This window comes from Myotis myotis, unplaced genomic scaffold, assembly GCF_014108235.1.
Source record: "Myotis myotis isolate mMyoMyo1 unplaced genomic scaffold, mMyoMyo1.p scaffold_m19_p_10, whole genome shotgun sequence".
Classification (NCBI taxonomy): Eukaryota; Metazoa; Chordata; class Mammalia; order Chiroptera; family Vespertilionidae; genus Myotis; species Myotis myotis.
In genome coordinates this window covers 53,905,233-53,919,040 of record NW_023416314.1, presented here as the reverse complement: position 1 = coordinate 53,919,040, position 13,808 = coordinate 53,905,233, and the positions used below count along the sequence as shown (strand labels likewise).

Sequence of the window (13,808 nt, the reverse complement as noted above, 5' to 3'; positions counted from 1 at the left end):
CAATGAAATCTGAGGTGAGTCTTGAATAATTATTATTAGTTTCCCATGGCAGAACAGATTAAGGGCATTCTAAGAAAAGAGAAAGCATGAGCAAAAGCACAGGAAGCATGAAGATAGTATGATCAAACAACTCTGGGTAGTCTAGTGTGTTAGGTTGGAACACAGGACTCTTTGTTATGTGTGGAAGGGAATGGTGGAGATATGGCTGCAGGCAGAACAAGATGTGGGTTAAGGCCAGATTATAAAGGGTCTGGCATACCAGACAAAGGCATTCAGATAATTGCTGTGGCAACAAAAGGGGACAGTGAAGGTTTTTAAGCTGCAGAGTGATAAGATCAGAATTATGGTTTTAGAAATATAATTGTAATGGCAGTGTGGAAAACTGATCAGGTTTGCATAAACAAGGTGATGAAATAAAAAAAATACTGAAGGCCTGACAGAAATTGATGATTAACTAAAGTATAAATAAGGGTGGGGAAAAATGAAGAACAGATAATGAGCTCTGTTTTACATATTTATTTTATATACTGAGGTCATACAGAACAGTTAGAGAGTGATGACCAGAAGGTATTTTTTGAAAGATTTTACCAACGAAACTGTGTATATGGAAGAAAAAATTAGCAATCACAAAAGTCATTATTTTTCATTATCATATTATATCTTCAGATCTTCTTTTTTTAAAAAAATTTTTTAAGAATATATATTTTATTGATTTTTTACAGAGAGGAAGAGAGAGGGATAGAGAGTTAGAAACATCGATGAGAAACATCGATCAGCTGCCTCCTGCACACCTCCTACTGGGGATGTGCCCGCAACCAAGGTACATGCCCTTGACCAGAATCGAACCTGGGACCCTTCAGTCCTCTAGCCACTGAGCCAAACCGGTTAGGGCACAGATGCTTCTTGAATAAGCCAAATACCTTTTCTCTCTACCTCTTGACTTTTTGTATTTAGTAAGCAGAAATATGTTTTTAAACACAATTAAAACATTAGTCATATAGCTGGTTGTGCACATAAAATAAGGAAGTAATTGTGTGTGGGGGAATTCTGGTTTTCAAACAATATAAATAACCCACCTGAGTTAATTTGGGTGTATAAGCTTCCATTTCTTGTCTAATACTTTGAAAAGAATTAATAATATCCTGACTTGTTGCATACTGTAGTGACTGGATTGGAGTTGGACCATGATAATACCTAAACGTTAGCAAAGAAGAAAGAAATTACAAAGAATAAAGGTGCTCAACATTTGTTTTAAAATATTTTAGCAATCTCAGTACATTTCCCTCACAGCAAAAAATGATAATACAGTTAATGAGATTTCAATAAGATGATTTATTTCATAAAAGGACAATAAGATGAAAATAGCACAGAGAGCCAAAATTTATTTTCTTGGTTTTGATAATTTAGGATCCTTTCCTGAAATGCACAGAGTACATTAAAAAAAAATACTGCACTTTTATGGTAACAAACTAATTAAATTTGAATACTACACTTGCAGAATATATTCTGCAATGACTTGTGTTATATAACTATTCTGCCTCAACTTAATTTAATATTGACCAAACTTACCTATCTGACTTCTTGAGGTTTAGCGCAATCGTTTTTATGGAATTATTTTTTCCCAAGTCTTCATATTCAATGGACTCTTGTAACTTCGCCTATAATTATTAACACAACACTTTTAATCATAACTTTCCCTTGTAAAAGTAATGAACATGACTGAAAAAGTAAAACTGTATGGTCTTCATAACATGAGCTTCACTTCTAGAGATGACTGCTGTACAGGTGGTTGAACCCATTTTCTCACCAACCAATTAGAGAGAACACTTGTTTTCCTACACTCCAACCATTATAATTACTACTAAACTTTTAATTTTTGACAATTTGGTAGGTAAAAATGTGTATTTTACTATTTCCCTCCAAGTAAATGACTAATTTATACTTTTTCTCTGATTTAGTGTTTGTTTTTTAATTATTCCTTTTGCTTATTTTTCTGTGGATTAATTTTTGCTTAAATCTTTGATCCATTTGGAATTTCAGAATAAGGAGTAAAGTAGGTAATCTGAGTTTCTTTTTACTAAATTATTAATGAGTCCTCCTAACTCCATCTGTAGAATAATCTGTTTTTTGCCCACCAATTCTGAAATGCCTTTTATCATCTAATCTAATAGACAAACATGGTAATTGACCGTACCTTCGCTACACCTCCCACTGGCTAATCAACATGATATGCAAATTAACCACCAACAAAGAGGCAGCTAATTTGCATACTGCAGGCAGATCCCGCTGTGCTGCCCTAGCAAGAGATCCTGGTCTGCTGTGTGCAGGGAGGGGCAGGTGGGGTGGGCAGCAACGTGTTACAAGCTACCGCCCGCCCCAGCGCGGGGATCCAGGCCTGCAGTGTCTTGGGCGGGGTGGGCGGGGCAGGCGGCAGCATGATCTGAGTGGTCGCTAGGCCCAGAGTGGGATCCTGGCCTGCAGTGTCTTGGGCGGGGTGGGCGGCAGTGAGATCCCCAGCCGCTGCCTGCCCTAGAGTGGGATCTGGGCCTGCCATCTGCGATTGGGGGAGACGGGGCAGACACTGCAGGACTGGGCGTGCCATCTGCCACCCGGGGAGTGGCCCTAAGCCAGCAGGTGGTTATCTTCTGAGGGGTCCCAGACTGTGAGAGGGCACAGGTTGGGCTGAGGGACTACCCCCTCCCCTGCCAGTGCACAAATTTTTGTACATGGGGCTTCTAGTACATTATATTTAATTCTTCCAAGTATTTGGGTTTACTTATGAACTCTTTTTAAAGAACAATTTCCTTTTTTAAATTTGTTTGATTTTTTGGGGAGGAGGAAAGAGAAACATATTCCTGGGTGAGGATTAAATAAAAAATTTAGGTTATTAAATATATCACAAAAAAGGTCAATTTAAACACTTATTATTTTAAATTGCTCCTATTTTAAGAGTCTGAATAGTTCTCTTGTAGTACAGGAATAAATCTGATTTCAGCATATTCAGAGTAATACATCCATGAGTTGCACCTTACCTAGAGTCAGCCTATTTTATACTTTCTCAACTCTATACCTTTTAGCCAACTTCAAGGCATACTAATGTCATTACTTTTCACATATGCCAAGCTCATTTTGATTCCTGCTGTTGCCTTACCTAAGCTGTGACCCTATTAAACCTCCCATAATAATCCAAATCCTAAACTTCTGCCACAGCATAGTTAAGTCACCTAACTTTCATACTTAACTGAAAGCTCCATAAATGTAAGAACTCTATCAATACTTCTGAATCTCTCATCCTATAAAACCCTCTTTAGAACAGAGGCAACTCTTGACTTCAAAGAATATCCAGAATTAGAATTTATTATTCAACATTGTGAAAATCCACACAGTGATTTGTGACAACTCTTTGACTACCAAGATCAACTCTACTTAGTGCAAGAGTATTGCAAAGAAAAGCATCACTTCCTAGATTTCTTCTTTAATACCTGTAACTTACATTTTAGTTTCACTTTCTTAGTTCAGAAAAAATTTCCTATTGGCTTTGTTAATTTTAAAGGTTCAAATACCTGTACAAACATATTATCAAAATATATTAAATAAAGCATAAGACTCACCCACAACCCCTTTACAGAAAGATTACCATTTAGCATGCTCTTTTAAAGGACTTTTTAAAGTTCATAAACTTCTTTTTCCCATGTGAAATTATCGCATACAATCTGCTCTGTGAACTATTCCACTCCATTCATTCATTCATTCATTCATTCATTCATTCATTTTATATTTTCTTTGGTTCCTATTGTAAATAACACAACTAGTATACTTTAAATTTTGTTTTGTAATTATTTTTTTGATTTTTGCCTTATCTACAGACACTAAACTCTTTGAATACAAGTACTGTCTTATTCATTTTGTTTCTCACCATCTAATATTTTAGGCAACTCAAAAGAGTTTTTTGAATTTAATGTTTTATAAACTGAACTACTGTTATGGTATATATTAACTCTTTTTAATTCAATATATCATTAACTCATTTAAAGTCCTTAACGACTGCAGTGATCTTCATTATACGGATGTACCATAGATATTAGGATGTTTGCCATTTTCTCTATTATCTATAGTAATAAAAGCGAAACATGTTAATTAGACCGGACATCCTTCTGGACAAAGCTGGGGCTGTGATGGAAGCTCGGGTCCAGGGTGCCAGTGGGAAGCTGATGCTGGCAGCCAGGGTAAGGAAGGCCTACTTGTGCACGTTTTTCGTGCATCGGGTCTCTAGTAATACTATAATGAGCATTTGTAACTAAATGTTTGCACCTCTTTATTTTTAAAAAATAAATGTCCAGAAGTAGAATAAACTTTAAAAGGGCATAAACTTTTAAAATTTCAATACATATTGCCCTAAAAGGAAACTTCATTGTAATTTATTTTTGTAACTGGGGAGGGAGGAACTTAAACACACACACAGAGTAATAGCCCTAGCAGGGTGGTTCAGTTGGTTGGAGTGTTCCACACACCAAAAGGTTGCAGGTTTAATCCCTGGCTGGGGAGCATACAGGAGGCAACCAATCGATGTTTCTCTCCCACATTGATGTTTCTCTCTGTCTCTCTCCCTCTCTCAAATCAAAACATATCCTTGGGTGAGGATAAAAAAAAAAACACACCAAAAAACGACAAGCAAGCAAGCAAAAACAGAGGAATAGAGTAGCCTGGCAAAGTTGCAAGGAAAGAAGGAATATGCAAGTAGATAACTGTCAATATTTAATAAAAAGACATATCTAGCCTTGAAATGCCAGGTTTAATATGAGGGCCAAATCCTATCTTTTAAAAACATGATACACAAAACTTCAGTTTTTCTTTCTCTCACACTGCCTTTGTTGAATACTCTTTCCCAGAAAACAACTATATGTCAGTATGTGCATAAGTGTACATGTCATGGGGGGAAAACACAAACAGTAAAAATAGTGAACAGACTTGAGTCCATGGAAAGCTGGCTGGCAAGCCAAAACTGAGAATGTACTTTTTACAAAGTTCTTCAATTTAAGCCAAATACTTAACGTGTTGGTTAGAAGAACTAAGTCATTTGATATAATCAAGTGTCAACATAAAGTACTAGCAATTATACATAAGGTATCTGGAGAAACCTGAGCCCTAAACGTTCCCAACTTTTTACCCATACCCTTTTGACTGCTGGCTGAAAGCAGTCTGCATCTCTGGAATTTCCATCAATGCTGCTGGGCTCACCATTTTGTTCATTTTGTGCTTCTCTAAAAACAAGAAAAAGAAATTGATGTTAAAAACTACAGAACAAAAACACAACTCATTCTATCTTGAAAAGCTCAGTCACTGCATCTTGCATGTATACTTAACTGTTTCCTGAGACCTGCTGCTAGGACCATGGCACTGTGATGGTTAAATCTCTTGATGATGGCAGCATTACTATTCTCCTTTATGGATTTAGAATTAGAAGTAGATGGCACAGAGGATATGCCATAGCCCTACAAGAAACAATTTAGTAGATTAAAAATCAAAATAAAGTTCTAATTTTCTTATCTGTTACATGTTAAGCTGAAAAAAATTTCTGTATGATGGGACTTTATTAATTCTGAACACTAATAAATATTTATAGGTAAACATTTAAAAGTAAGTGACAATATACACATAAAAAATTAAGAAATACCACTAACTCCTTTACCATCAAGAAAATCTTAACTTGAGCTTGCACTTTTAAAGAGCAATTTTGGTCTTAGTTGGCAAGATATTAAGTAACAAAATACAGTGAAAAAAAGCACAGACTTTTGAAGTCAGATAGCTATGAAATAAAATTCTGACTTTATCACTTTTTCAATGTTTGTCTAGGTAAGCTCTATAAAATGGGATATTTGGAGACAAATGTTATAAAAAAAAAAGAGGGTGAGATAATGTAGTAACTGGATTGGAATGAGGAGCTATTTTAGATAGGGAGGTTAGAAAAAGTCTCTCTGGAAAAATGACATTAGAATAGATATCTGAAAAATGGGTAGAAGCTAGTTAAGTAGAAGAGCAGGAAGAAGGAACAGCAGATGTAAAGACCCTGGGGTAGAAAAAGCTTGGGAGAGATCTGAAGGTCATTATGTCTGGAGCATGAATGAGGAACTAGCCCAAATTGAAAAAGTAGTAGTAGGTAGAGGCCAAATCAAGAAAGGCCTTGTAGGAGTTTTGATTTTATTCTATGTTCAATAAAAAGAAATTGAGGAGTTTTACGTAGTGGAACATTATGAGTTAATTTATAACTCTTATTCCTAGGAGAGTATGATCTATGACAACAAAAGTGGAAATAGGAAGATCAATTAAAAGGCTAATGCAAGCAATGAAGCCAGAGATAGTGGCAGTCTACAGCAAGAGGGTGTTAAGTACCTGTGGAGATAAAGAGATGTAGACAGATTAGAGATGTATTGTAGAGGACTTGTTGACACAAAATGAATGTTGAAGATAAAGGATGGGGGGAGGGGGATCAAGGAGACCCTTAGGTCTTGGCTTGAGCAAGTGAGTCCATGGTATGTTCTTTAACTGAGATAAACCCAGGAAGAAATGATTTATGATGATGGGAATCAAAAGCTCCATTTTGGACATGTTACATTCAGATGTCTGAAATATCTAAGTGAAGATATCAAGTAGCCAGTAGGATATATGATTTTGGAGTTCTGGGATTGACAGACCAGTACTATTTGGGATTCATCATTACATATTTAGTATTTCAAGCAAAGGCATGTAGAGAATGTATTCAGGAGGAGGCCCAAAGACAATATCCTGGGACAGTAACAACTAGAGGATGACAGGGAAAGAAGAGGCACCAATGAAAAAAGGAATCAACCAACATTTCTTTCTTTCTTTCTTTTTAAAAAAATATTTTTATTGATTTCAGAGAGGAAGGGAAGGGAGAGGGAGAGATAGAAACATCAATGATGAGAGAAAATCACTGATTGGCTGGCTCTTGCATGCACCACACTGGAGATTGAGCCCTCAACCTGGACATGTGCCCTGACCGGGAATCGAACCATGACCTCCTGGTTCATAGGTCGACACTCAATCACTGAGCCACTCTGGCTGGGCAACCAACATTTCTATTAAGATTATACATCCATACAATGGAATATTATGCAGGCACTAAAAAAATGTAGATAACAACACCTATGACTTATTGAACACGTACTTTGTACTAGGATCTCTTAAGTCTTGTAGCAATCCTATCAGGCCAGTTCTTCCCATCCCCGCCTGCATTTTAAAAACTGAAATACTGTGTAAGTTTGAGTACGATGTATTGATTTCATTTGAATATTGTAATATGATTGCTATGAGGTTAACACCTCTGTCATTGTTACATAATTATCATTTCTTTGTTTGTGGTGAGGACATTTAAGATCTAGTTTGTTAGCAACTCTGAAATTTATACTACAGTATTGTTAACCGTGCTGTGCATTAGAATTCCAGAACTTATTTATCTACTACTTTCAAGTTTGTACCCTTAAACAACACCTCCCTAATTATCTACGGTCAGTACTATTAACCTCATTTTATAAGAAAACTGGACTTAGAAGTGTTAAAAAAAGGACAGAGTCTGATCCATGTAATGTTTTCTAAATATATTCTTATTGATTTCAGAGAGGAAGAGAGAAACATCAATGATGAGAGAGAATCATTGATTGGCTGCTTCCTGCATGCTGCTAGTGGAGATCGAGCTGCACCAGGCATGTGCCCTGACTGGGAATCAAACCCGGGACCTCTTGGTCCATGGGACAACGTTCAATCCATTGAGGCACCACTGCCAAGTGCTAATTTGGTTTTAAAGTGTATGAACTTAATGATTATGGTATATTTAGCTTAGGCTGATATTGGTAATAGGTAAAGTGAAGAAGTTACACATATGCATGTAAAAATATACCATCTTTTCATTAAAAAAAAAAAGCCCTAAAATGTCTTTTCTCATCACATTAAGTAAGCTGTAATCTCTAAGCTTCCCTAAATTTCATTTTGACAGGATGATTAAGAGGATCCTATTTGTAATCTGTTGAGAATCAACAAGGAAGTGACTGAGTGCTGAGAATCATCAAGAAAAAGCTGAATTTCATTATGGAAAAGACTCACATGCACACCAAAAATTATATTCTATTAATATGTAATTCAGACTATAGGACAAAATTTTAACATTGGTTTTCTCAATTGGTGAGTAAATACACTAACTTAAAATTAGAGGAAAAGTTAGGAAAAAAAAAAAAAGGTAGGTGGGAGCATGTATATATAGCCAGCAGAAAAGAAGCCAAAAAATGGGCAAGAAAATTACAATATAAGAGTATGAGAAGAATAACTGAGAAGGCAGTTTCCTCTTACTCCAGAAGACAGAGATAGGTAGCTTTGACTAGAAGATATAACCTCATTTTCTATAACTGGATAAGTATGCAAATCTAGAGTTATGATGCTGAGGTAGGTAGCTCATATTTGAAAGTGTGCCAGTTGAAACATATTAGGAATAGTGTGGGTAAGGATCATGAGTTCATGGTGGGTAAATAATGGGCAATCAACAAAAGCTTACCTTTTTCTTTTCTATTAATATTTATCCACATTACTAGAGACTGTTAGCTAGAGCATAAAGCCAGACTCATCAATATGTTAAGCTTTCATTATTACCTAGAGTAGTGGTTTTCAACCTTCTGGTCCTTTAAATACAGTTCCTCATGTTGTGACCCAACCATAAAATTATTTTCGTTGCTACTTCATAACTGTCATGTGGCTACTGTTATGAATCGTAATGTAAATATCTGATATGCAGGATGGTCTTAGGGGACCCCTGCGAAAGGGTCATTCGACCGCCAAAGGGGTCGCGACCCACAGGTTGAGAACCACTGACCTAAAGACTTGTTGAGTGGAGAGCTAGAAAATTATTTTAAAAAGTTTTAGCAACTCATACAGGAATTTGTTTTCCAAGCAATTTTAATAGTGAACAGTACTACTGAAAAGCACTTCTGATAAATCATTCTAGATAACAGTATTTTGTTTGATTTACATTCTCACAAGTAAAACATCCTCACTTAAGGCAATTTTAGAATTATAAAAATGTTGAAGACTAGGAAAAGACTGTGTTCTCTCATAAATCCTTTTACTATAACTTACCTCATCTAATGGTTTATCTTCCAAAGCTGTCAAATCAAGTAGTGGGTTTTTCACTCCTAAGGAAACCATTGTTTTTAACCCTAGAAAATAAATGAAATAAAGTCGATCAAGTCTTACCCTTTCTCAGAAATTAAAAAACTCACTAACATTACTAATAAGTAGAGAACAGCAAAATAAATGATAGTGTGTGTCAGGGGTAAACAGTTACCTTTTTCATCTATTTTGGCACATTCTGCAAACAGGTCCTTTGACCCTGTATTCAGCCGGTCCCTGTGAAAATAATGGGACTGAAAAAAACGCGTCCAGAATTCCTTTTCTGTCATGCTGTGGGGAACATTTTCTACATATTTCATTTTTACTGTGGAAGAAAAACCATAATGGTTACATGCTGCATTTCCATTTCTTAAAACCTCAAATTAGTTGAAATATAAACTAATAGCAAAAACTAGGTTATAAAACTGTTCAACTATATATTCTGTATATAATAATCTAATTATAAATATGAAATACAAATTGAGAGATAAGGTGAGGTACTACCTTTATGAATCTTAACAATTACAAACAAAACCTTATTTTGTACCAAGAGATTTGACAAGTTTTAATAATAGTTCCTACTTCATAGGTTATCTATTTATATAAAAGCCTAAGTGACCATAGCAACTGAACAGACGACCGAACAGGCTGTGTGGGGCGACCCGGCTGGCAGAGGGGTAGTGAGGGACGACCAAACGACAGAGCAGCAGGCTGCATGGGGCGACCAGGCCGGCAGAGGAGTTAGTGAGGGGCGACCAAACAACTGAGCAGCAGGCTGCGTGGGCCACCAGATCGGCAGTGAGGGGTGACCAAACGACTGAACAGCAGGCTGCGTGGGGCAACCAGGTGGGGGTGGGTGAGTTGGGGACGATCAGGCCAGCAGGCAGAGGCAGTTAGGGGTGATCAGGCTGGCAGGGGGGCAGTTAGGGGTGACCTGGCTGGTGGGGGGGGGGGGGCAGTGAGGGGTGATCAAGCTGGCAGGCAGAGGCAGTTAGGGGCAATCAGGAAGGCAGGCAGGTGAGCGGTTAGGGGCCAGTGGCCCACAATTGTGAGAGGGATGTCTGACTGCCAGGCCTAACCCGGCAGTCAGACATCCCCCGAGAGGTCCCGGATTGTGGAGGGTGCAGGCTGGGCTGAGGGGACGTCCCTGCCCCAGTGCATGAATTTTGTGCACTGGGCCTCTAGTTTGTGATAACTAAATGAGTCAATATACATAGAGGCTTTAGAATGGTGTCTGGCACACCATAATGTTATTATCAGAAAGATGTGCAAATAAATATATTACAATGTGATAACTCTGAGGCAGACACAGGCCCTACAGAAGGCGAGGGGGCTCATATCTATCTGAAGAAATCAGAGGTGGTAATGAGGCAATGCTTGAGCTGAGTCCTGTGGGAGAGGTATGTTTCCTAAGGACTAAAGGTGCACGAGTGAGGAAGTGTGAAGAACAGCATATGGCTTAAGAGAGCACTGGTTGGTTAAAAAATGACTAAAGCAGCGACTCTCAACCTTGACTGCACATCATAAATCACATTAGGATGGTTTCTGCAAGGGAAAGGATTAAGTTAGAAAGGTCGCTCTGGAGGAAGTATAAAGGATGATTTGAGTTAGTGCTCTAGAGACTCATTTATTGATGCCTCTGGAGGATGTCATCTTGCTCAGATATGGTTAAGGGGAAATCAAGTTTAAGAACTACTGATGGAAAGAATGGGGAAGTCATCATACCAATGAATTGATGATAATACACTATATACTAAAACCCTTAATATCTACCACATGTCAAAACTAGGTACAGTACTCCACATATTTTGCTGTACTTGGTCAAAAATAAAAGTAAACTTTTTGTTTTTCATTGAAATATTACTGAATTCATCCAAATAAATATTTTAACTATCCAAAAGAAGTGATTCATCTTACCTGCGGGATAGGTCCTAAATATGGACTCAATAATATCAGAGGTTAAATTATATCTCAGACCATTACATCCATCTGTTTGGGGCCGGACATCAGCCTAAAATAATGAATATATGTTAATTAAAATACTGGGGAAAGATGTTAAACACACAACAGACACTGGACCAAGGTGGAAAAACAGATTTTCTGAATGAATTACAGAGGCAAAGGAAGTCCCTCACCTTTATTTTTGCAGAGAGACAAAGAAGCCTGGCCTGTTTCATATAATCGTAGTGACCTATAAAATCTGCTTCCTTGAAAATCCTACATGGTCAAACAGGCATGTTTATGTGTGGACAAAAACAGATAGGTATAGGAGCTTTATCATAAACTTCTACAGTTACCAAAACTATAGCATACTTTACTTACTAAATAAATATTATCTGACTAGTTTAAGAAAGGCCTAATTAATACTAAGCACACAGAAAGATGCCAAACATATAATTCATATTCAAATTTTTGTTAAATGTACTGCTTTGGTTCCACCAGAGTAGAGACATTTTCTAATTCTACATGTAAGGTACTCCCAATTTTTCTCTAAGATACATTTTATAACCCTTACTTTTTCTATACTATGATAGTCACTATAAATTTAACTTTTATTGTAAGTAAAATATAGCAACCATAAAAAAATTATCAGAAAGCCCTAAATTTAAAAGTACTAGGGGAAATAAATATTAGTTCAATGGCTAAAAGATCTTTTAAAAGTCCATTTGATTTCCAGCAAGTTAGGGTCAAGTCCAGAAACCAAGAAAAATAGCAAAAATATAAATTAAGAAAATACTGTATGTATTTAAAAATATTTTAAAAGAAGACCATGAATATGGAAATGCCCATGAATTTACTTCAAGGAAATATTAAAATTTATCAAAGAAATGGCATTGTTAACACAGAATCAGGGTTTTCCTTAACCTCTGCCCCCCCTTTTCAGAAATCTAGAAGGGTCACATACCAGAAATGCTGCAGAAATGCCAACATCCTGCTTATGATTGGATGTGGAAGAACTTTCTGTTGAGTTCACATTTAAACGATTAGCCCAGAACTCCTCAGCACTGATCACTTGACTCACAACAAGGTCTTTATAAAGCTGAAACAAAACAGGATCTTCTTGCAGCATCCTGGGGATAGAACATTGAATATACTGAACTTTATAGAACAAAACACCATTTAGGTACCATTTTAAAGACTTTAACACAAAATACTGAAACACACAACTTTCATTTTGTGATGATTGAGCAGCAGCAGGTCATTTTGTTCATTTGTTAGTAATTAAAAGCAAAAACAAAATAAAAAAACCCCAAAACTACTCCATATTTTTGGAGGAACAAATAAAGAGGAGAAATGGAAGTTTGAAGAAGCAAAGACTAAAACTCTTTGAGGGCATGGATATGGTCTTATTCATCTTTATATCCCAGTGATACAAAGGTTACTGTATCTGTATTTGTATTGCACTGTATTCTGTTTTACAAATAAAGTTGAATGGAGAAGAGGAAGCATGCTTAAGATTTTCCAGCAACCAATTTTTCATGGTGATAAGCACTTGGAGTCATAGCACAGATGGCTGAAAGAGGCTGGTGATGGAATTCATCTTATCAGAAATTCTCATCATTTTACATGCTTTCTCAAGTTTTTTTTTTCCAAGAATAAAAAGATTTTAAGTATAACAATATTACCAAAACTGTACTGACATAGTATATCACAAAATCAACTTTTTAACAGTATAATTTCCTTCAGGTTTCTTATTCATAAACACACTTCTAATGGTTTAGTATCTTTTCTGTGAAGAGAACTGAGAAAAGAAATTAAGGGACCTTAGCACCTTTGAATCTCAGTTCTTTTCCTAATCAGATGTTAGATTTCAGGCAGTTAATTTAACATCTGAGTTTATACATTCTCATTTGCCCACAGCTAAATAGCTAGTAAGAAGCTAAAGTTAAAAAAAACCCAAAAAACAAAAACACACACACACAGAGGTAAAGATACCACAGCTATATTTTTCTATATTGTACTATCAAAGTACAAGAGATGATAAATAGCAAGCTATTACTCTATGAGACCGGAGAGAACCTAGTTCTTCAAAAGGCTATTCTTTTCCTCCTTCACCTGTTTTTCTCTTCAAGTTCTTTATTAGCTTTCCTCTTGAATTTGGGCAGCAGTTGCTGAAGAAGGTCTTTCACTGCATCTCGCTCTTTGACTGCTGTGCTTTCATTGGAAAAATGGAAGTTAGTTGTGTCCCCTGCGTGCAGAACCAGCTGAAGCTGAATTTTAGCTTTTCCTTCTGGACTGATTTTCTGACCTAAAAGGAAATATGAGGTTAATTAGATGACATGCACATTGTGGAAACTGCCATACGACAGGTTACTTACTTGGCAGAAATGCACTCTTCTTAAATAAGAATCCAGAGCACGGTTCAACAAAGTCACTGCTAACAATCTGCTTCCTCCTTTAGTATTCTTTTTGTGCGGCACTTCTCACCCATGGCTTCCACCTCCAGATACTAAAGAGCTTTTATTTCCATTCAACTGAGACAGATATCTTTAAAGCTTCCTAAACAGTCAAGTAGGAGACCCAAATCCACCCTACACAGCTACCTCCAATTAACATTATCATTAATAAAAATGATTTGTCATGATTCAAAAACACCAAAGCACAACTCATGGTTTACTTACTAGTTGCAAAGG

At 36.7% G+C, this 13,808-nt stretch overlaps 1 protein-coding gene across 2 annotated transcripts in view; it reads right to left on the bottom strand.

Moving 5' to 3' along the window:
* The window catches only part of GTF2H1 (general transcription factor IIH subunit 1), a 34,654-nt gene that overhangs the window by 10,368 nt on the left and 10,478 nt on the right, over window positions 1-13,808 (bottom strand). For both annotated transcript variants that reach the window (XM_036325609.1, XM_036325607.1), the window contains 9 exons: window positions 13,231-13,423; window positions 12,080-12,245; window positions 11,092-11,185; window positions 9,350-9,499; window positions 9,142-9,221; window positions 5,365-5,492; window positions 5,174-5,261; window positions 1,570-1,658; window positions 1,077-1,194 (listed from right to left, as the gene is read on the bottom strand). In XM_036325609.1, the coding sequence (XP_036181502.1) occupies window positions 1,077-1,194; window positions 1,570-1,658; window positions 5,174-5,261; window positions 5,365-5,492; window positions 9,142-9,221; window positions 9,350-9,499; window positions 11,092-11,185; window positions 12,080-12,245; window positions 13,231-13,423 (1,106 nt within the window). The remainder of the gene's footprint in view (window positions 1-1,076; window positions 1,195-1,569; window positions 1,659-5,173; window positions 5,262-5,364; window positions 5,493-9,141; window positions 9,222-9,349; window positions 9,500-11,091; window positions 11,186-12,079; window positions 12,246-13,230; window positions 13,424-13,808) is intronic.